The sequence below is a fragment of the Manacus candei genome, unplaced genomic scaffold (assembly GCF_025592945.1).
Source record: "Manacus candei isolate 608988 ecotype Guabito, Panama unplaced genomic scaffold, ASM2559294v1 h1tg000005l, whole genome shotgun sequence".
NCBI classification, from domain to species: Eukaryota; Metazoa; Chordata; class Aves; order Passeriformes; family Pipridae; genus Manacus; species Manacus candei.
In genome coordinates, this window is record NW_026138053.1 from 12,070,723 (window position 1) to 12,095,112 (window position 24,390).

Consider the following 24,390-nt stretch of genomic DNA (forward strand, 5'->3'; position numbering starts at 1 on the left):
GTACTGGGTGCTTATCATGGCTATAAGTAAAAATGAATCACTTCCTTTTTAAACTGGAGCTTTCAACCTTGTATTCTGTGTGGTTAATTGCCACAAGCCAAAATAACCTTTTGAGCTCTATGAATTTTCACAGCTGCAGACTGGAGAAAAAACCTCACACTGATAAATAGAAACTTAAGAATTTCCAAAAGAAATTATTCCCCACTCTAATTGCCTCTTTTAGCACAAAGCCCAACTCATTTGTGCCAGAATGTTAAATGTTCCTAGTGCATGTCGCTAGAGCCAAGACCCTGAGTATCATCTAAAGGACAGAATGAGAAAGAATAAAGCCAGGACAGTATGAATTCGATGCTTCAAGAACAGCATGGAGCACAGCCAACAGGTCAGGAAGTGTAGGTAATTAAGCTTTTGCTAGAAGCTACAGATTGAGTAGGATCAGGGCTCAGCATCCCAGGAGCAGAATCAGGGAAGACTCTAAACATGTATAGGGAAATACAGGAATGTACCTTGTGCATGCTTTTAAACTAAGAGAATAAGTATCTTTATTACAAGGCCAGATTAGTATGTGGAATAGGAATCAGCAAATCAGGAACCTAGGAGAGAAACTGGGAGAAAAGCTCATTTCCACTCTCCTTAAAGGAGGAAACGTGAGAACAAGTACTTGGAAAGGTCAGAAGTTGCAGAAACAGTACTGTGACTGCAGTCATAAAACTCAGTGATGCTGGAGGAGAAATTCTTTGGCCTGTCATCCTCCTCCACTCTGGCATGGTTATCTCCTAGTATACAAGAGTGAGTTTCTTGCTTCTGTAACAGACAAGCAAGAGCAGCAGTGAAAGACCTGGTGTGGGAAGACAAAGTCTGTGTAGGGAAGTACTGGGCTGGCAGTAGGAAGACATAGAAAGAAAAGGGAGACTGAAGGTCAGAAACACTGGCTGTCATGTTAAGGAGAAGGAAGAAATCACAGAGAAGCAGAGAAAAATATTAGGTAAATATCAAATGAAGAAAACAATCTCTCTGTTGCATGATAAAGAGGACCTAAAGCTGGAGAGAAGGATGAGGTTAAAATATTCTGCTAAAACAGCACACTTAATCATCCATACAGAAACTGAAATCCCTTGCTGGCAAACACAGGAATGGGAAGTATGGAATACAGTCAGTATATTAAAAGACCAGTGGATGGCAGCATGTTTTTGCTACCAAAATACTGGTCATCATGCCACATGCTTTGGTTGTAGCTCCTTTGCTGACTAATACTTCATATATCCCAGGAACAAATCCATGTTTGACTCTAATAAGTCAGCACAAGCTGCAAAGATTTGTGCTTTTTATGTACAGATTATGTTTCTCCAAGACAGTGGTGATCACTGTTGTAGCTCTCTCACACTGAGTCATCTGGGAGGCCAGGAGCATGTTTCACAAGGACAGGAGTGAAAGACATAGCATGAGAGTGAGACATCATGTGACCCAGCTGCACGAGCCTTCTATGAGTTTAAAAGAATATTTCAGGAATAAAAACTCCGAAGGCTATGCCTAAAGAATCACCTTTGAATATTGCTCCTGATAGTTTAGTGTGGTCTCAAGTCCCAGGTTTATTGTTCTGCTATGAAGCTGATGAGTTCTTCTCCAAAGCTGGGAATAAGATCTGTAATTATAGAGATATAAATTGCTTGAGATATATTCCCAGATCTTGAGATATAAAATTATATATGAAGACAAAACCTGAGTACCACTTCAAGTCATAGCATAACACCCAGCCAACCAAAAACTGGTGAGCATTAAGTAGTTAAAGGGAAAATTTATTTACTAATTAGGCTTCAGAAAAAAACCCACATTATTCTTGATTACCGTATTTATTGATTCTAACTGGGAAAACCTGACAAGTCTTAATGGATATGACTCATTATCATATGTACTGTCTATATTCCCTGTTCACATAAATTTCAAGTGAGAAAGAAAAATATACATTTTAAAAGAACAGTTTCTAATTTAATTTGATAAACAGGCTTACAATAAATTTCTGAAAGTTAGAAGGAAAGCTTTTCAAAACTTATAGCTCATGTTTTCTGAAGCAAAACACTTAATGTAAAGCACACCTGACATCTGACTTCCATATACCTCAGAGGTTTTCTATGTAGTCTTCACTAAAGTGTACTTACTAAATGTTTCACAGTATCAGAGCATGAGTTCCTTCATCAGCTTCAAAACCTGTGAACTAGATACTCACTGTAAACAATGCTTCTATAAAAGGACAGTTCAAATACAAAAAAAAAAGAAGAGGGCATTAGTAGCCAAGTTTCTTTGGGAGATAGAAGATTGCATTTGGTTCTGACTTCCTTAGAAAAAGCAGCAGACAAAAAGCATGGCAATCATTTCAATTATTTGAAGCTCTTCGATTTTAAGAGCATTTGTAAAAACAGGTCCAATTATAACAAACTGATATTTGCATAATTAACTTTAAAACGAGGCATTTTGTTAGTGACAAATGCATTAAGAGCTGAAATAATAACGTTAAGACAAGCTATTGTTTGTCAACTTGTCAGATATGTGTGCTGAAGCTTCCCTTCTAATTACAAGATGTTTAGTACAGCACAACAGATATTTTAAAACAAATACAGAAGCTGGAATGTGTTTTCAATTGTAGGACAATTCATCTGAGAAGATTACCATGACAAAATATGAAAAAGAGAGAGGATGGAAAGCAATGATTTATAGACGTTCTAATTTTTCACTTAGAAATTCTTCCACACTATCTGTATTCCACTTGAGGATGCTCAGTTCTTCTGCAATGTTCCCATTGTCATCCAGCAGCTTTAGTACAGGGTCAGAACCACGCACATACTGTGGGGAAAAAAAAAGAAGAGTCAGTTACCTTGGGCAGGAAATGCATTCTCCATATTAACATCTCCCCTGCTCTCTAGTGATTTAAAGCAGTTCAGACTTCTGAACTTGCATTTAATGTCAAAGAGAGCAAAGTGGAGGAACAAGTCAAATGAAGGGGAGTGAGGGTGTGTGTCAGAAACATCTAATTGTTCTCCTTGGTGCACCACACCAGTTAATGCATGTGCAGAGAGGCAATGCCATAAGCCTGGCTTTGAAAGATGGTATTTACTTCAACTGTTTTAAGTTACCAAAGCTGGATTTTCGAATCAAGCAGATGAATGATCTTTCTCATGTGATCAATAGCCTTTTTACCATTTTAGAAATTTCAGGCCACTTTAACATGTCAAAGTTCTATCAATTTCTAATGTAATCACATTCTTTCCTGCCATGTTGTATCTGTGCCTACTACACTTTGCTGGTAACACAATTCTTTAATGCTGCTGCAAACTCACTAAGTCACAAATATGTAACGCAGATAAAGGCTTTTAACAGTATTAAAAAGCTCTGACCATTTCAGTTTATGGAAAGATTTCCCCAGGAGTATTTCACTTTGCTTGACTGAGCTAACATAGTTGGTTTTACTTAATGAAGCTAGCGGCACCTCTAATCAGTTTTCCAAAAGTCATGTAAAATAAATACAGATTAATTGGCACAACATTTTTTTCCTGGTACTGCTCTATACCAATCGTAGTCCAGACTGCTTTGATGTTCAATAAATCTACAAAGTTTAAAAAAAAAAAGAAACAGTCAGACGTGCAGAAGGAGAGAAAGCTTTTGAAAGAAACTGGAGGACACGGAGACATGAATGTGTGAGACAGACAGAGGAAATCTGTTTTAGATGGAATCTGCTGCTGAGAAGACAAATCACTTATTGCAGCCATGCATAGCTATGAAGTGATTCCAGATGGTGCCATTTGGGGAATAGAGATGGGAGCACAAGATGCAAGAATCAAGATGTGTATCTGTGAAGTACACTCAAAGTTCACATAGGATTTTAAGAGGAAGGTGAAGTCTTACACTAGATCTGGAAACCAAAGAATTGTTGGGACTTAAGGCAGTGCAGCTTATGCAGCTTTGCATATATGCAAGTCATAAACAGCATTCAGTATATGCATTTCTATAAAGCTGGATGTTTGAAGTCTATAAAATAAAAACAGCACAATAGAACACAGCAAGAAAATTCTGAGAGGGAGGAGAAAAATATAGGAATCACTGAATGTGTGGAAATGGCAGCTCCATAAGAAAATGAGGGGAGAATAGAACAGGAGAAAACTATGGCAGAATAAGCTTGAGTAAATCCAAGATATCCACAAAGTCAGGACAGAATGTAAGCATTCCTTACATTCTTTTCCCATCTGCTATTACGGGTTACAGTATAATTTTTTTCTTGGCTTAAAACCAAACAACAATAAAATAAACCAAAACACCACCACCACCAAAGAATTGGTACTGTACTGAGCAATAAACAAACTAATATAACTAGCAGAAACTTGTGAAGATTCATACTGGCAGTGCAAATATACGTCCTCTAATAAAGGATTTCCTGATCAGCAAATAGAGAACAATCCACAGGAGGACTATCTCCACCAAACTTAATTCTTCCTAACATCCTGCAAAAAGAGTTAGGCTACTACTCACCTTGATTTGCAGTCCCCTGAAGAGCTTTGGCTTATCACTCCTGACAAAAGCTATGGTTGGAGAAAAGAAAGAAAGAAAATCAAACTTTTCTCCACTTGCATTAAGTAGATTTACATTAACTTAGTATTCAACAAATTATTTCTTTTAGAATGATGCTTTAGAAGATATTTTAATGTTAAAAACCTTAATATCTTCACAAAATTAATAATGCTAAACTTATTACACCAGAGGAAGACCTATTTTTGTTGGTAATCTGAACAAGATTCAGATCTGCTTGGATTTTCCTCGAACACTAGTGCAACTGTGTCAGTCAGTTTATCTGCACGTACAACTGACAGCCTTCAGCAGACTGGCCCATATGCTGCTGTGATACGCAAATGCGAGGAGAAGCGTTAGAGCGATCAAAATCTGGCTGCAGATAAGCTTTGTGAGGGAGGCTGAGTATGACACCCATCTCATCAGCACACTCCACACACACTGCAGCAGTGCGAGGGAAAGGGCACAGAGGAAACTGTGGGTAGAGGTGTTATTCTTGCAAACAAGACAGACAATCTTGTCTTGCAGAGATCTCTGAGATTACGTGTTGAAAACCAGCAAGAAAATAAGACCAGAAAACAAGAGGAGAAGCTGGTATCTCCTCTTCTCTTGACACTCCTAAAGGCAATCAGCTTTAAGATGGACTCCATGGCCTGTCAGGCAGCTACATGGGGAGAAGTTCCCATCTGAGGTGGGGCTGCTGCTGCACAACTCTTCACTTGAAGCAAACAGTGGGTATTAACAGCAGCACAGTCTCTGTATCCTTACAGCACAACCCAGGCTTTAACTTTAACTTTGAAAAGACAATATAAATTATTTCAGGATAAATTGTGAGCATAATCCCCTCTTTCCAATACTTTACTCTAATGAATGCCTGAGTTCTAGAAGTATTTAAAATTTATTTAGAAAATACAGTCCTCATTACTCCCTTTTGCAGTCAGGCTGTGCTAAAGGCTGAGTTTAGTATCTGTATTGACATTAAGTGGATTCAGGACACTCCTGTAGTACGTCAGTAGCATCTCCCCAAGGACGAACCCTGTCAGTATGGATTGACTCTTACAAAGGTGCTGGCTGCATGTTCAAGCTGCTTTTTCAAGGTTAGACCACAATGAATCTCTCACAAATGGCACTGCATCCAACTGGTCCATGGAGATGAGTTCAACCTCAGGACTAATGTTTCATACTGCCTCACAAAGTGCAGTGCTGTCCTCAGTAATTGCAGAGATGTCTCCTGGCATCTTTATACCTATCTTTATATTACTGCAGTTACCTTAACACTTTCTAACATGCTTATACAGAGTGGCACTTATTTTCTTCCCTTTTCCACTGTGCTCCCAGTACAGATCAAAATCATATACTCTGCCTGCTGCACCAACCACTACACAGTATAAACAAGGTAAAAAAATACCAATGGCCCAAGTTGCTGCCAGGCCCCTGAAGAAAATAAAACTTATTCTTGTTCCTTCTACAGGACTGCACACTAATGCCATATTGTAACCTGTACTGTCTAACAATTTCAAATAGCACTAAATAACTTGCTCACATACTGTCTGATTTAAACTCAAAGACATATTTGCAACTACAGTGTTCCCCATGTCCTTGTGACCTGTCATCTTGGCTGTCATCAACAGGAACATGCATAAAAAGTGGCAAAGATACTTCTTATGTTTTGTTAAGTCCACAAAACACTGAATTATTTCTGGAGGAATTTTTCCACATTTTTCTTCAATTTAAATCTAAAGCTGAAGTCAGCCTCTAGGGCTTTATATGAATAGGAAGTGGTAAGAAGCACTCAGCATAGTGAATAACTTTAATTGCAAAACTTAAAAATGGTAAGAGAGCACAGTAAAATGGATAAAGTTTCCAAAGCAACTCTGAACTCTAGAACTCAGTTGCATTAAAGAATAGCCTTTGGGAGTTACCTCAGGTTACAGCACTTTAAGCTTGTAACAGGTGTGAGAATTTGTTACTTGAGCGACAGATGAAAGCTCATTTGGACATGAGCGGCTGTACTCTGGCTGCAGTGTTGGACTGAACAAGCTCACATAAAATGGAAACAGAATTAGGTGGAAGAAGAAAGTATTCTATAGGCAGCATTACATTCTGTCACGTTAAAAGTAGCTATTACACACTTGTATCAATGTCAAATGTCTAAATCTTCTGAAAGCTGAAGCGCTACAGAACCTTTTTCCTGAAATTTGAGATGGCTGGAACGAAATTAGTTTCTGTTATGGCATATTTATTTCTAATGCTGATCATGCTGACTTTCTGCATCAGTCACTTGAATTTGCAATGCAACAATGAAAAACACTCACTGTACAAATAATTTGTATATTCTGAATTTTAGAAGCTAAAATGGGAAACTAAAATACTGATATGCATTAAAAAATACAGATTATCCCATCAAATACTTTTTTTTCCTTTCAACCAAATCAGTCCTTGAGTTGAATTAACAGCCTTTGACATGAATTGGTGAGGTCAGGAAGTCAGATACAGCTAGAGTGCACACTGTGTGTTTGGGACACACGAGTGCTTGCTCATCATGGGATGTGGTATATATGCTCCACCTTCAGCCCTGCCCCAACAGTTTCTCCTCTATGCCCTGACATCAACGTTGTTGCTTCCTATGTCTAAAGGGTACTTGCACGTCATCTTTACACCATCATTTAGTACTTTGATGTCTAATACTGAAATCCTAGTTATTTCCCCATTTTCTTCTCTCTGGAGCAGCTTTAGAAATTACACATCACAGAGAAACAAGCATTTCTCTAATCCATCCACGGGTGAGCAGGGGAGGCCTTTTCCAATTTGACTCCTGTAAGATGAACTCTGAGCTTGGTGCCATGACACAGTGTTCTGGTGAATTAAACACCAGACTACAAGAGCTGTTCTACTGACAGCTTTGTAAAATCACTTTACCTTATGCTCTTTTAAAACATGTGCAATACCAAAGCACACGCCTTCTGTTGGAAGGCACTCCTGAGGTGTTCCTACAGAGCAGACTGTATTGCCACACAATCAACTACAACTAAAAGGTCAGAGAAGGATCAGGTCTCTATGATCATTTTAAAGCCTGCCCCACACCAAACAGTTTTGCAGAGGTAATAGTGAACAGTGCTTCTAAAGACCCAAAGGCAGCCTCTACCTATGAACATAGTAGAATGGAGAACTCACTGCTATTGTTATAACATCCCTTTGTTTTGATATATAACACCTCTTTGTTTTAAGAAAGTCTGTGAAAACTAGTTCTGTTGGGACTAAAGCCTGGAGTCCTAAGTGGAGATTATTAAGGACATTAAGCATCACCGTGGCCCAAACAGCAAGTCTATGTATATGCACACACACCTGCACTATCCTCTTAGGTACAGCAGGATACAGCAGGAGTCTGACCCAGCATGGGCATGACACCACATCTCCCCAGGTACAACGAAGAGTTGTTCTGAGTTAATTTCAATAAACAGAAAGCAAATGTAATATTACTTCAGATAAGCTACTGAAACAAAGGGTAGTCTGCTTATCTGGTGCTGAATTATTAGCCACAAGCTGTTTGAAAGTAAAAAATTTTACTGGAAACACAAGTTTGTGCATAATGTCACAGAATTGTACATAGAAAAGGCACAAAGAACTTGACCATTTTGTACCTGAAATGAACTTGAATTAAAAAAGGGGTTTATTGAGACATTGCCAATTATCAAGTGCTAAATCTATGAAAAAGAAATGCAACCAAAACAAAAGGAAGAGCAATAGAGGCATATTTTATGAAGGCAGGAAATCCCAACATTTAATAATGTCACCAATAGCTAAGCATTGCTAAGACAACCAGCAATATTTGCTCAAAATGTGAATATGTAAATCACTGGCAGTACAGGTAGACCAAAAGCATTACTGTCTTTCCTCAGACTCTTTAAAAATTTGTTTTGGGGACAAATACATGCTCTGCAGTTTTGAAGATGGCATGAGCCTGCTTCTAAAGATACCATGAGAGCCTTGCAAAAAGACTGAACTGCAGTACACATCAAGCACTCATTCACATTTTAATGACTATAGCTCTTTACCTTCCAGGGACCTCAGTTTGAGATAAAAATTTAAACTTAAGAATTCATATGGCACATCAATAACTACTATTTGCAGTCTGTTAATCAAGTTACAATGCAGCTGTTCATGGTTTTATACAAAGCACCACATGCTTTCAGAAACCAATCCAAGACAGAGCTCCAATCAAGCCTGAAGAACAAACTTCACAAAACCCCAAAGACAGGGTACTTTGTATAAGCAGTTGGGCAAGAGACTTTTCTGAATCTGAAGAGAAATATTGTTTTAATTTGTGTATCATCTGTTTACAAAAGATTATGATAAAGTGATGCATGTCTCCCATTATAATATCCACATTTCTTAGCAAGTGTTCTACTAATGCTTCTATCAATGCAAGATTTAAGGTTAATATAATTTTCTGACTTTCTTTCATCAATATTTATGAACTACAGATTAAAATAACTAGGAAATGAGTGATCTTACCTCATACAATAGTCCCAAAAGAAATTACATTTTAGTAGCTAAAAGAATTCCCCTCACACTTGCAGAACTTTGGCAATATAATAGTGCTTACTGACTCTGAAGTCAGAAGGTCTAATGTAACTGGCTACTGTATGAGTTCAAGGATGAAGGACTCTGTTTCCATAACAGATTTGCTGGGAGCACATCCATTTCTTAACTTAGAGTCACACAGGGAGAGGTGAGAATTATTTTATTGGTAAAACAAGAATTCAGAGAAATACAAATGAAATGTTCAATGAAAAAACCCATCCCAATTCAGTTTTTGTCAAACAAACTAGAAAGAATGTAAGAGTCTAAACACTGATCTCCTATCTCATTGTGAACAGAACACAGTTGCCACTGAAAACTCAAAATAAATATGCTGGATTAATCACTGACCCTGATAATTTACTATTCTATTCCAGAGTCTTAGCTTTATGGGTGTCAGCCAAAAACTGTCACATTTTGTGTTACTTGGTATAATAAGGTATTGCTTCATCTGTGAAACTTGTCACTTAGGTTTTCAATGTTTCAAAAGCATTTTGATGGAGTGATTTTAAACAATAAATATTTAAGAACAGTTTTACAGAGAACAACTTCAAAATATATGTAATATAGGAATTAGAGTACAGTATTTATAAGGGAGCAATTTATTTTTAAGGGAAATTTATCAGGAAAAATAGTTCAGTACTGAACTTAAAAGAGATGTACAGAAATGTGGTTTATTACCAGACTTATCACAAGAAGCTATATTTGAAAACCCTAATAGACATCCTTGGCCATATTCACAAAAGCATTTAGTAGTTTGCTGTGACATTACAAAGAATAACATCCAGTTTAAGACTGAGATAATCTTGCTGAAGACTAGACTTTTTCATCCTCTAGCTGAGGACCAGATTTTTTTCATCACTTCTCACTTCTTTGCTCTCCCAGTATCTACAAATATATTCCATATGTAATGATTCTCACATTTCAGGCACACAGGTGTATTCAGCAACTGTTATAGCTAAAAATTATATAATCAGTAATTCTGAAAGAAGCCTTGATACAGAAGGACCACAGAATATTGCATTTAGTAACCACGAGCAACCCACAGTTTTTCCCAACTGTGTAACTTTTACAAACCTTTATTAATCAGCTGATTTTAATCCCTAATTATTTTAAAACGTGAATCTCATAATTAAAAAAAAAAAACCAAACAAAACCAAAACCAAAATAACACTGTTCACTCTTTGGTCAGATAAAACATAATCCAGAAGTAGTCTGAGACACATCAAGTCTGTGGGACTATGCCAAGTGACAAAACAATTTACACAGGTACTTAAAGGTACTTAACTTCACAGTTACAGGAGTAACATACACTAATCCATGTATTCTAATACATACACACCCGTGCAATTAACAGCATCATTTTGTGTATATTCTGGAAAAAACCCCAAACACACCCAAACAAACTTTAAAAAAATCCTCACAGAAGCTATGGAAAAGAAATCAGTTATTTGTGATGAGACCTGTCAATGACAGGCTACACAGTTCAATGAAGCCTACCAAGACAATGCTTCAAAAGCAGCAGCGTGACTTTCAGGCAACCTAACTTCTGCAGCAAACATCCAAGTGAAAAGTTGAAATAAGAAACACTTCTTGAATGTTAATGTCCTAAGATGGAGACATTAGATACTGTTTCTGAGAGAAGTTAAAATCAAAGAGAAAATCTAAGTAAAAGTATTCTGAGACTAATAGTAGTGTGAAGACAAATACTAACTGGAAGAATATATTCTACCGCTTTTTAAGATTTTTAAGTATGCTCTTAAAATATATCCCACCTTCTGACCTATTCTAATACCCTAGCAGTAAATTTGGTCAAGAAAAACTTAGATTGAGAAACTGCAGAAATCGGTGATGAAAAGGCAAAAGAGAAATTTAAGTGCGCTACTCAGTCCTTTTTTAATTCTTATTGTACCAAAGAAAAAGGGATAGTCAAACTAGATATCTACTTAAGAAACACTGAAATTTATTCAGCTGTGGTAAAGCCACTTACTTTTAAAAAGTAAGCTATATGATTAATGGACCGTAAATATTTGAGCAAGTTCAGATAACCAAGGACTGAAAGGAAAAAAAAACCTATTCAAAATTTTCAAGTTTTTCCTTTTGCACCGTTCCAAGTCTTTGGAACACATTTCATAGTGTGAGGGACGTTCCCTTTTAAGGTCCTACACATGAAGATAATGGAGGACATATTGCAGGCTGGGGTCAGGCTAACAGATTGAGCTTTTTCTTCAAACCTGTAGCTCAAAGGAGCACTTAACTGTTACAAATTCACAACCATAAAGCAGCTGAGTGAATGGGCAACAGTTGAGAATGTTTTTATGTTTGCTAAATTTGAAGGGTCATGGAGATAATAGGGACTCCTGTGCTTACAAAGTTAATCTCCTCGTGCCCCTGAAAAAGGACAAGTCATTTAAACAATTCTTATTTTGACATTTTAAACAGTGGAAAAGAGAAAATAACTTTGCTCTGGTCTTGCAGTCATTCAACTGAACTATGTGTGGGTACATGTGACAGGCTGCTGCATAACTTACATAAAACTGTAACCTGTTTTAAACCCCTTTCTTTGTTTTTTTTTTTTTTACTTGTTTGTCAGCCAACCTTTAAACAGGCAGGTATTAATACTGCCCATGGCAGATGGAAACATGCTGTTTGTGCAATTTTTAATTCTAAAGGTAGATTAGACTTTACGTCCAACTATGTCCAAAGTACAGTATTAGGGTCTTCATCACAGGAAACCCCCCCAAATAACCAAAGTACTGCTATCACCTAAGCTCTTCCCCAGTTTATAAGAAAAGTCCAGTTTGAAATTTCTCACAGATTCTTTTCCTGCTGCTTCCTCCCACCACACACTGATGGTACTGATTTTCCTTTTACACTACTGTATTCCATTCCCTTTAGTTGACTGTCATTATCCATTGATAAAACAATTACACAGCTGTGAAAATAAAGTAGTTCCACAAGTGCACAATATAAATTCATCTATCAATTATTGGAGACCAGTTCCATGAGTCTCAGGTCAATGTAACTTTACTGATACACTAAATTTATGACTACTTGCAATAGTACTTAAAAGTACATTTTGTCATTCAGCTGTGCCAGTATTTCATATTTGAAAGAACAGTAGTGGCTTTACTTACCTTGGACTTGAGGGAACCTTCCCAATTTTCATCCACATACCTCTAGGACAGCTCCTGCATAAAGCTGTAATAGTAAACAGAAGCTGTTAATGACAAAAATAATCTAAATTATTAGTTTATATATGGTGTGTTATCTGTTGAACTATTTCTCTTTAAGGAGACAATATGCTATTGCCTTGATGCCCATTACAAATAAGATACTAAACAGAATCACAATTCCAGACCTGTCTCTGATTTATGCAACAACTGACTGTTCACTCAAGATCCATGATAATCTTCATTCATTATACTAAAAATGTAAAACCAGGAAAAAAAAAAAGATAATTTGAGATACACAGTTGCTGTAAGCAAAGCTTCATTTAAAAAAAAAATTGCAATCAGACACGTTACAATGGGAATTATGGGCTAGGAACTGGAAAACTGTTTCTTCTTTCCCTAAGATATTAACAAAGTCTCAGAAATACATCTTCATTTCAGAATAGGAATACTCTGAATTCAGGTCCAACTCAATATTTGCCTAAACACTGTGAATTAGAACATAAGAAATACTCTAATCACTTGGAGGGAAATTACAACTTCTCCCTTGGTGTGAACTAATCAATGATCATTACTTAAATGGGAAACTGAACAGAAAATGTTACACTGCATTATCTGTTCAGAACAGCAGCTCAGAAATTGGTTCAACTACAGATACATTTTCAACTAGACATGCGATTTAAGATAAAATCCTAAGATTTGACCGTTAAAACCCTGAAGTACTATGAAATAGTACTCAAGAGATCAAAAATACCAGATTTTTTATAAGTTTTTTCACCACTCAAATAAAGGTTTTAATTAAAAAAGGCAGTGATAAACAGCTCAGATATTAGCTTGCATAATTAAAGTTCCTCTGGAATTAAAACATGAAGCAATTGCAAACATGGAGGAAATACAGAACAGTGATAAGCTTCACTTACCTTGTCTCTATTTGTTATTCTTTAAAAAACATTCAATAACAATTCTATCAGCCATCCAAGATTTAGATATTAGTTTGCACACTCACTAATCCAACGAACATTTATACAGGTTCTCTCACACTGACCGTTATCTGCACTTTTCTATCAAGAAGTCAGTATAAGGAAGTGGACAAAGGAATAAATAGCCTTCTATCTAGTTAATTAACTATTTTATGCAAGTGTATAAGTAAGCATACTCAAATGTAGGACAATGGTCAAATGAGCATTTTTGAATTCTCATTACTCCACATAATTCTAGTAGTTATTTTCTTCCTTTCAAACAACGATTTTTATGGAACAAAATCACTGTAAGAATCCAAAATATGTAAGACATTTTGTAATTACTCACTACTCCCAGTTTGTAACTCCTGGCCAATATCTGATAGAAGTTTAACAAAGAAAACAGCTCAATTATTGATGTCCAAATTTTGAGCTTGTAACTCTGCCGTAATTGAAACCCAACTGTGCTGGTACAAGAAAAGTTTAGATTCATGCTGGGACAAACAGCTGCTCTCTCGATGGCTAGACCAGAATAAAAGAAGATTCAATTGGCTTCACTTATAACTCTAAACAAAGGTGTCTTTTGCAAGAAGCACAGGTTTATTTGCATCACTTAGCCCACTACAAAAAGCACACTTGTTAATGGTATCTACTGCTGCTACCATCTCATTGCGTCCAGAGCAGATGTTCTCCAAAATTCCTTGTGAAGGCAGTCACTGTGTTCAAGCATTACTAAGAATGACATGTATCACTCAGTATGGAGGCATATAAACATCTAGAGTCAGTCCATTACACAATGCTTAACTCATCAGTTAGTTCATTTTAAAGTAATGCTTCACTTGTTTAAGTGAAGTTTAGTACTACAAAGAATGAAATAAAGACCCTCTAAACTATTACTAGTGTCCATGCTAACGTCCAAAGCAAATGCTGTTATGATTTCCAGACTGATTCATGCCTGTATCTATAAAAAGAACTTAGGTTTTTTTGCAACATTCTAATAGCATGCTTTCTGTCTTTCTACTGTGACAATATCTGAACTCTTCCCTCACCTTTTCCAAAGCATCAGCTTGAGTTCAATTTCATTCAAAAGCTTTAGTAAAGCACCTGAACCTCTTGTTACAGCTCGTACTGATGTAATCAAGATGGCTCTGCACAACTGAGAAGAGGAAAACCACACAATGGGTCATATTTGCTTTAATGAAGAAGGAAAGTGGCAATTACAGCAGAATACCACTATTTACATAAGAATTGTGCTAAATAAAAATAGGCATTGTAAAAATAATTGTTCCAGTAAGTAAAACCAAGGAACTTTAACTTGGGTGAAAGGAAACATTTCACCTGCTCTTAGGAAGGGAATTGAAGCAATTTCTGCAAGACAATTCCAATGGTGTCTCATTTATGCACAGATATGGTGTTGTTATCACAGTTTCTCATGGTGAACACTGCAGAAGAAAAATTGCATTCCTGCTATGTAACCATTACTGTTTACAGGAACTCAGATCAAACTGAACTGCAAAAAGTGATACTTAACACAGAATGCTCCTTGATCATAATAAAATTATGCTAGATCAAAGGTGACAAAAAAGTTGCATAAAATACAAAAAGTTATACCTGATTTTACTTCTATGACACCAGTGTCTTGCAGACTGCTTTCTTCTAACTAATGACTAAGCCTGATCCTGCCTAACACAGATTACAAAGTGTCACTCAAACTGGATTTGTGCAGTTGTTTGCAATCAACTGAAAAAACCATAGTATCAGCATGTCTTAAGAAATCAAATGGAAGGGGCTGTTAAGATAAAGCCACATGATGGTCAATAGATGCCTCATGGTATCTGGATTCTCCCTGATATCTGTGTATTGTTCTCTCCTAATATCAAACTGTTTAAAAAGTACAGTCAAGCTCTGAGAATAAGCAGTAAAGCACAATTTATGATGACAGCTAAAACTCTGGAATTTTTGCTTGCCTCAGGTACAAAACAATCTTCCACTAAATATTGACCAACAACTAGTCTCTTTCCAATGCAAACAATTTTTTTATGAAACTCACTGTAATTTTGATTTCATATTATACAATAAGCAGATCTGATGAAGAGACCTCCTTATATCCTATCAACTCAAACTATTGTTTTATTTCAAAAAATGTCAGGAAAATATTGATATTATTATTCTTAATGGCCTAAATTGCTTGGTATGTAAAAACCGGTACTACTGGAAAATAGGGTAAATGATCTCTTTTTTTGAAAAGTGTGCAAATTTTTACTGTGTTCCATCCATCCACCCAGAAAGCATGATCAATATTTGTTCTTCTGAGAAACTGAGTTATAACAAAAAGATTTTGTTGCAAGTTTCTTCTGCGTTTTCCTAAACTCCTCTAACTACCAGTTCATTTGTGACTTTTAGTAGAAAACTAAATTACTTTAAAAAAATATACACTGAGATATAAACTATAAAATATTTTTTCTTCTATGGGAGACAATGCATGGTATTTATATGGACAGTTCAAAGTTTTCAAAAATCACTCTAGTCTTTCTGTTTCCTGGAGGCAGAACATGAGTAAGAATCTGTGAGTTAACAGAGAACAGTCAAGAAAGCCTCACTGCCAGGAACATTATGAATTACTGCTCTGTGATACAGAAGGTCAGTAAAGTTATTACTACACACACATCATTCCAAACTGATGTCATCAGTAAATTTAGCAACAAAGCAACTTCTCCCATTGACAACTCATTATCCTGTGAAGGGTGATGCCTAACTCCAAGAGTTAGGAAACAGAGTCTAACAGTCAAAAACCACTTAAGTGAATCAGTGCTATCCCTGTGATCAGTGGTATGTATTACAGGCAAGTTCCTCTGAACTAAGCTCTCATTTATTTGCAGAGAAGGAAATTCCAACTGAATATGAGGGTGAAAAAAAAGTCACAATGAGGATGTTTAAGCACTGAAACAATTTACTAAGAAAGGTTGTAGAATCTGCATTCTTGGAGATCCTCAGAACTTTGAGTTCTGCTTTGAGCAGCAGACTCAACTTTTTTATTCTGTACGTACAAAACATAGTGGTGCATTAGTGTTACATTCTCCAGAATACAGGAAACATGTCATCCATTTAAGTGTTTTATTTTTGTGTTTAACAATATCCTCCTTGCAGGATTATTTAAATGGTTTTGCTGTTTAAATCCAATAACCACTGAAAAATTCCAAAACAACTTCCATTTCTGGCAGACTATCTTTGTTAACTTTGCTGTATGAAATGGTTTGGTGTAAGGTCATGTGAGCAAGAGATATGGCACAAGGGTGAGAGAGAAAATGCAGAAGCTGAGCAACCATCAACTTTAGACCTCTGGAACTTGGTGGTGTGAATACCCAATTTCAGTGGAGGTGGAATAGAAAAGAATGGCAGAAAAAGGGCTCCTGTGTACAGGCTCTCACTTGGACCTAATGTGCAGAATTAGGCAAGTAAAAAAGTAGAAAGTTAATAGTTCAAGTTTCAATTTTGGAATATACCATCTGATTCTATCTAAGCATCTACTTACCTCTAGAAGTATAATCCCTGAACATCTCTTTTATTCTCCAGAATATATGCTTTTATTAAAAAAGAAAGGGCCTTAGAGTTGAAAAGAGAACAGATCTCATGAGCTATTCATTTGACCTCACACATTTCATTAATTTTGAAACCTTTAATTTTTGAAGTTTTTTCAACAAATTTAGAGTCAAATGCCAGTACTTTATCTAGATGAAGGTCAGCCTTAATTAGCTGAACCTAATCCATTCACCAGCGTAGATGCACATCAACAATTTAAACTCATATTTAGCAAATTCAAATTTATAGTTTCCCCAACATTTTCTTTTTCACTGATAAGACTCGATAGAGGTCTCCCACAGGTAAGGCTTGCCCTGTTACAGACAGATAATGTATTTTATCTCAGTTTATCTGACAGACATGAACCTTTGGTGAATCTGAGCCAAACAAAAGATGGTAAATTTATGTCTTAGGCACTGACCAGCTATCTGCACCTTCCTTATCTAGGACTACTGTTTGTCAACATTAATTTTCACTGCTGATAACATCATGTACAGAAGGAAGGGAAAGACTGTACATGGTAAAGTTCTTGAGAAGGACATCCACTGCAGTACATTTTTAGTACAAGGAATGGTTGTGCATAATATTCTGAAGCAGCAGTACTCTCGTAAGAGACTGTCTCAATTAGAGGGAACGCAGTCAGCTCAATTCCCCTGATTTCCCTATCAATACTTCCCATCAAATTATTCCTGTATGGGACACTTCTTAGTTAAAAGCAAACTTTGAAGGGAGATGATATGACATATTAGATGTAATTACAGAGTTCTGATTATTTACTCGAGTGTTAAACAAAATATGCTGTCATTGAATTACACTATTTTTAAAGTCACACTTGATAAAAAACAACGAACGTGAACCATTTTTATGTACCATGTTATAAATAAGGAGTACAGTTATGTAAAAGCACAATTTGTTTTTTTACAAAGCAGTCAAAAGACTTTACAAAACACATCAAAAGACAGAAAAAGATGTGGGTTTTGAGAAACAGCTAGAAGTAAACTAAAATTCTAATTTGTTTCCACAAGCATTGATATGACTTACAGTTACATTACCCCACTGAGATGTCAATGCATTCTAAGGAGTTCTCTGTTTTTAACCATCGAGTTGAAAACTAGGAGATGAGATTGCTTCATTGGAACTATTCATATTAAGAGCCTCTGGCAGAACAAGCAGGCAGCCAACAGTAATTTGAGTGTAGCACTTTAATTAGTGAAATGAAAAGAAAAAAAAACCCTGAAAAATGAACGTAAATTGGGTTACACAGGAGTAGCCTGAAGCATTAAAAGCACTTCAAGTTATTCTACTTCCAGTAATTACTGTGAGTTTTGTAAACTATTCTGAGTTTTAAAAAGTAAGTCTCAACAAGAATGTCACCTTATTTCTGCTTGTAATTTATAACAGCACACTTAAGAAGCCTGTACATGTAAAAGGGCAGAATTTTAAGAAAGCTTTCCATTTGATTTTTTTTTTCACAGAAGTAGCACATAGTCATAATGACAATGGTCATGTTTATTACTAATATTACAGCAAATATCTATTTCATTTCACAGAGGGATCCAATGCTAACTCTATGCAAAGAAAGGGTTTTAAATTATGGCCAAGATACATCATAAAGAGAACATAAGTAATATTCATCATAATGAAAAAGGGGTTCAGAGTTCAGGCTGCACTTTTGACAGATCAGAAGTTCTGTGTTTTTGCAGCACTGAAACAGACCAAATCATTCATGCCTTAAAATGACTTCCCACAGTTTCAAGTACCAAGGACTTTCAAGGAAAAGAATGGCTTGATGCAGTGAAAACATGATACCATCTTCCTGCAGAAATGTCCAAGTACCTGATTAAGTACAGCACTCGTTACAATGTGACACCGGGGAACAGGCATGCAAATATGCCTATGCCACACCTTCTGATCAATGTAACTGCAGTGCAGACACCTCTACCCAAATGGTAAGCAGAAATCAACACCAAAAATCTAGGAAACATTCCACTGTTGTGATTCGACTTTTCCCTCAATTTTCCAGAGTGTTATAGTATGCATTCGCAGGATTTTCTCCCCAGGTGGTTCTCCCTTTTCAGCATTTTTCAAGATGTTGAGAAAACACAGTATTTAAAGTCTCTAAATACTGCTATTTTCTAAGTCTCATCCACTCTGTCTACTGCTAGTGGGGTTGTGTCTATAGCCTTGCATTAACTTCCTCCCCTCTCAGAGCGCAATAATCCATTTCAAGTTTCTGAAATATTTTAGTTACTTTATTGTTACATCTATTACAAATTTGGTGAGAAATAATCCTAAACTTCTCATTACCTTAGCAATGTAGAGGCTAGATATTTCAATAAATGATTAAACCATGCTTTGACAGTTCAGCATATTTTGATAACCATGAATACACGCAAGACACTTGCTAAAAATCTCAGGATTTTTAGACTTTTTGCTTAAACTTGTGGAATGGAGCAGTCTCCATCTCCATGGAACTTCAGAATTATGCATATAGACTTCTGTATCACTGTTTGCCTTGTTTCACAGCGGAACCATAAACTATTTCGAAATAGCATAGGATAGACACGCGTGACGTTACCCATGACAACTTGCCATCTGAACCATCCATTTTCATTACTCAACTTTTGCTTACACCTGATGTCGTGTTTTCTAAGTCACCAAACACCATAACACTACAACATGACAAGTACTTGACAGTAGAAATTTAAAATGCTGAAGTTCAACACATCTCCGTGAGCAAAAATATATTTCAAAGCTCCATTTAGACATACTGATAACTTGTGCGGGTTGTAGCAATCCTGCACAGTGCAACTGGGAAATTTAATGTATTGCACATATTGTTGAGATAAATCTAAGATTATAATACACAATTAATGGAATATGCTTATAGCTATGTCTGAAATGATCACACAGACTGAGTGAAGCTGCAGATGGAGTGCAGCTATTTTCAGCTACTGCAAAATATGGACAATCTCTCCTGCTACTACAATTTCATGCACAGTTAGCTTCACCTCCATTTCATCCTTCTACATTTTACACACCAGCAGTATTCTGCATCTGACAGACTGAGGCTTAAAACTTGCAGCTGTCTAAAGCAATACTGTTTAAGCTAGCTTCTGAATTAGTGTGAAACTGCATACAAAATCTCTAGAGGAAGAGAAAATAACCAAAACATGTTCTTCATTTTACCCACAGTCCAATTCTGAAGTAATTAAAATATTTCACTGGACAGGTGTCAGCAGAAGTTTGGAGCAAGACAAATTCTGGGTAACAAGAGTACCTCACAGCTATTTTCCACAATCTCAATTCACAAACCACTAGACCAATAACAAAACCAGGATTAATAAACATCTTTCAAGGCTATGAAACAGTTCAAATCTGTAAACATCTCATTTGAGGTTGCACTGATACCATGCAGCACAAAGTATTTTTAGCCCTGAGGATATTTCACAGATCATTTGTGAAAAGTAGCAATTACATAAAAATTCTCAGATAGATGTCCTATCCCCTTAAACTTTACATTCTCATTTAGAACTCAGGCACAAGTCACGCCATAAATTAACTCCTGCTTTCCATGTTTCTAATATTTGCCACACATGTGCAAAGAGAATTAAATTCAAATCCTGAGGCTGGCCCTGGAATTCTTTAGTTTGCAAATCCGGTTGTAGCACAGACTATGAACATGCTGTCCCACGCCATGGGAGCAAATACCTGCTCATATAACGAACAAGCTCCGTCACGTACGGGAATCATGGCTCAGAAAAAAGACTCCTGTACTTTGAGGATGTTCAAGCATGTAGTCACAGCATTAGCAAAACCCAGAGCATCACTGTTCTGGAACTCAGCAACGTACAAGGCTGCAAATCAGCAATTCAAACATCTTACATCAAGATGCAGGTTTTCAGAGTAAGATTAAAAGTTCTACAAGCAAGAGGGTATGAAAAAAACCCTTTTAAGACTTTTGACATCCATTTACTCTTTACTATCAAATTTTCATTAGAAAGAAGATTTCTATGGTAACCTGAAAAAAAAAAAGAGGAAATGGGAAAAACTATAGCTAAAGGCAGCATTCAGTTTTTCTATTCTGCATGCATATCATGAAAATTAAGAAGCTACTATAAATTACATTGTTAATTTTTATGTAATAGAAAAATCTTAAGGTCAATTACAGGCAACTGTTACAAACAGCACTATGTTGAAACACAAGTCAATCCAAACTGTGATGATTCTCAATACAATATGTTAAGATAATACTAACATTTCTCCCAACGCTAATTTTCCACTGGCTAGACTTCAAGAGAAGTTACTGACTACAAGCTTAAAAAAAAAATTAAAACCACAAAGCAATCACCAAATCTGAAAAACGCATTTCTAAGAAGCCGTAACAGTATAAAAAAATTTCCACTTTCTTAAACGGTATTCATAAGAATATTAAAAATGATGCTATAATCTTAAATTACCACATATTAGAAAATATGTATTCTTTTCAAGAACTCTAAAAATTCTTCCTTGATGACATACCTTAAGGAACACAGATATTTATTTACTACAGATAAAGGAAAGCTTTTGCCTTAATTTAACTGACTGAAGCACAGCATGGGCTCTGAGCAAGATCATTCCCAAAATATCTAGCTGTTCTCACTGCTGCAGAATGGAGTTGAGCAGTCCTGCTTCTGTCAGGTTTGTGCCACTTCAGGAGCTGACCTGGCAGCTGCACCAGCCTTTTGTTCCTCAGGACTGAGCTAAGCTGTCCTGGCCATGATATTATGGGTCAATGACCAAGCAAGGGCCGTGACCAGTAACACCAGCCTCCTTATCCTCTTCTTTTGCCCTCTTCAAATTCCATACATCTTCCCCTTCAGAAAAGCTGGACATAGTTCCTAAACATGGTCACTTCACACCAGAGAAGAGCTGCCAAAGAACCAAAGATTCTCCTGTTCATACAGGGACATTATTTTAGAGCACTATGGCAAGTCTGCAAATCTGGATCCTATATATGTACATTGGGCTATGAATAAAATGTTGCATTTTCCTCTTAAAAGTATAATGCAGACTCTCATATATTTTTAAAATGCAAAGTTTCATAAACATAACATGTTGAATTATTCCACAAAGGATTTGGTCCAAAACTCACCTTTCTAGTTTCCAACTGAGCTTCTTCTTGGCAGCACTCCCTGCAGAATGGATCCAACTGATTCAGATTGAACTGTCCAAGAAGATTGCAAGAACTGCACAGCAAGTTACTGGAGAAGCCCAGCTCTCTGCAAGCTTCTGATGACAGCTGTGCTCCATATACACTTACCTGAAAGTCAAGACAATGACATTTTTAGCATTAATTTTTTTTTTTTAAAGAAGACTTTAAATGCTTTAATGATGAGAAAGAACAACTAAGTCTCTTGTGACTGTTTTACAGTAAAGCCTAACAGTCAGCCCATACGTTCAAAACACCACCTTATTTTGAAATCTTGAACTAAGAGTCAATTCCAGACAGTCATAATATGTACATTTTGAGGTAATTTTTGCCAAAATTAATTTATATACACTTCTGATAACTCTACTGTTTTCCTATTCACAAGTTAAGAGAAAAACCCAGACATAATGAATCAGCTGAAATGCACATGGCTACAGCTTTCCAAAGCCTGCTCTTTCAAAACAATTGCAGTAAATTTCATATCACTGAAAACACTCTTCTAAAGTAAGCATGGGAAAAACACAACCAGGGAGTGACTACACAGACCAAACTGCTCAACAAGGAAAACAAGTAGGATTTTAACTTCATGTTTGCATTAATGTTAAAGGGAAATTACATATGAAAAGTGGAAGTGTAGGTAAAAACCTGCAATTCTGATTTTTTAGTAACACATTAAATAGGCAATTCAATTCCATGGCTTCTATGTAAAACACCAGTTCTGCTTTTTATGGGCAGCAAAAATAATGTCACCAACTGTCACAGCACTTAAAATGACATTTGGAGTTTGTTTTCGTAGAATTATTAAGGTTGGGAAAGACCTCTAAGGTCATCGAGTCCAACCATTAATCCAGCACCACTGTGTCCACCACTAAACCATAGCCCAAGTGCCACATCCACACACCTTTTGAACACTTTCAGGGATGGCGATTCCACCACTTCCCTGGACAGCCCATTCCAATGCCTGACCACCCTTTCAGTGAAGACATTATTCCTAATATCTAAACTAAACCTACTCCGGTGCAACTTGACGATAAACCCTGCCAAAGATACATTTTAATTATTGTTTACTTATTAAATTTATGATGGGAGTACCTAAAGCAGTTTTCTTGCACCTTGCTGTTTGCTATTCACCCCTTTCATGCTTTACTGTCATTTTTTTCCTTACTTTTGGATCTGTTCACCTTGGAGCAAAAATGGTGTTCCTGGCATTGTCACTTTGCTTCCATCAGCCACACCCCTCACTTCTTTCCCCAGCAGACCCCCAAAGCACCTGCAAACATAAGGCCAATACTCTGTGCTTTGGGGAAGTGCAGTGGGAACCAAGCAAAAACCAAACCGGGTATGAAAATAAGTAAAGACTCCCTTACAAGCGAACACTGCAGGGAAGAAGTTTTGGTTACACAACAAGCTCAAAACAGCTTGAGAACAAAACCATAGGGAGGGGAAGGAAAGAAAAATAAATAGAAGGGAGAAGTTCTCTCTCCTCCTTATTTTCCCTCAATTTTTAGGACCTTAACTATTATATTATCCTGAAACAGTAAGTGTAAATAAAAAGAACCCTCACACTTCAGAAGCTGAATTCTCAACAGAACGAGATAAAAATATTTAGTTATCACAATACCAGTTACTTAGCATCACAATACCAGGGATGCGCCTCATTTCAGCGGCATTTTCTCCTTCAAAGCTTTGACTACAAATACACGTTGCACTATTGCTTTGCTTTCACACCAGATACATTAAAGCAAAAGTAGCACTGATACAAAGTGTGAAGCAGAAACCAGCCTCCAACAAGGAGAGCAGAAGCGGTGGCGGAGGCAGGAGAGTAACGGGATGGGCAGAGAGCGGCCGCCGCCCGCCCCGGGACACGTCTCACTCCGCCCCCCACCCCACCCTCGCACCCGCCCTCTTTCAGGAATCGCAGTCGCTCTGGGTCTCGCGCGCACATGCTGGCCCCAGCTCTCACCGCCTGCAGCCCCAGGAGCCAGAAGGGCCAGAAAGGCCAGCAGGGCCAGCGCCGCGCCCACGGCTCGGCCGCCGCCATCGCGGTGCTGGAGCGGCCTTCGTAGCGCCGCCGGGCCGCGCGAGAACCCCGCCCAGCGCGGCTGACCGGGACACTGCCTGATGCAGGAGAGCACAGACTCGCTCCCAACCCCCGGCACCGCCGGCAGGAACAGCTAACGCAGAACATCACCTGGAATTCTATGGGAAATATATGTTCACAGCAGGGCTTCGCAGCGAGGTTAGAGAAGCTGCCGTTCCTAAGCCCTGGTCGGGCACTGCGGGCGCAGGCCCAAATAAGGCCCTTACTCCTTTCTAGGGAGTTGCTGCCATCCGGCACTTCTGCCCCCGGCCT

General features: G+C 37.3%; 1 protein-coding gene across 1 annotated transcript; it reads right to left on the minus strand.

The window, feature by feature from the left end:
* Nucleotides 1-1,780: 1,780 nt before the first annotated feature.
* On the minus strand, nucleotides 1,781-24,151 carry SELENOF (selenoprotein F). The gene is made up of 5 exons (XM_051804216.1): nucleotides 24,001-24,151; nucleotides 21,981-22,148; nucleotides 12,273-12,336; nucleotides 4,519-4,568; nucleotides 1,781-2,838 (listed from the first exon to the last, which is right to left on the minus strand). Exons 1-5 carry the CDS (start codon nucleotides 24,076-24,078, stop codon nucleotides 2,707-2,709), a joined length of 492 nt encoding a protein of 163 aa, XP_051660176.1. The 5' UTR covers nucleotides 24,079-24,151; the 3' UTR covers nucleotides 1,781-2,706.
* Nucleotides 24,152-24,390: the final 239 nt, after the last annotated feature.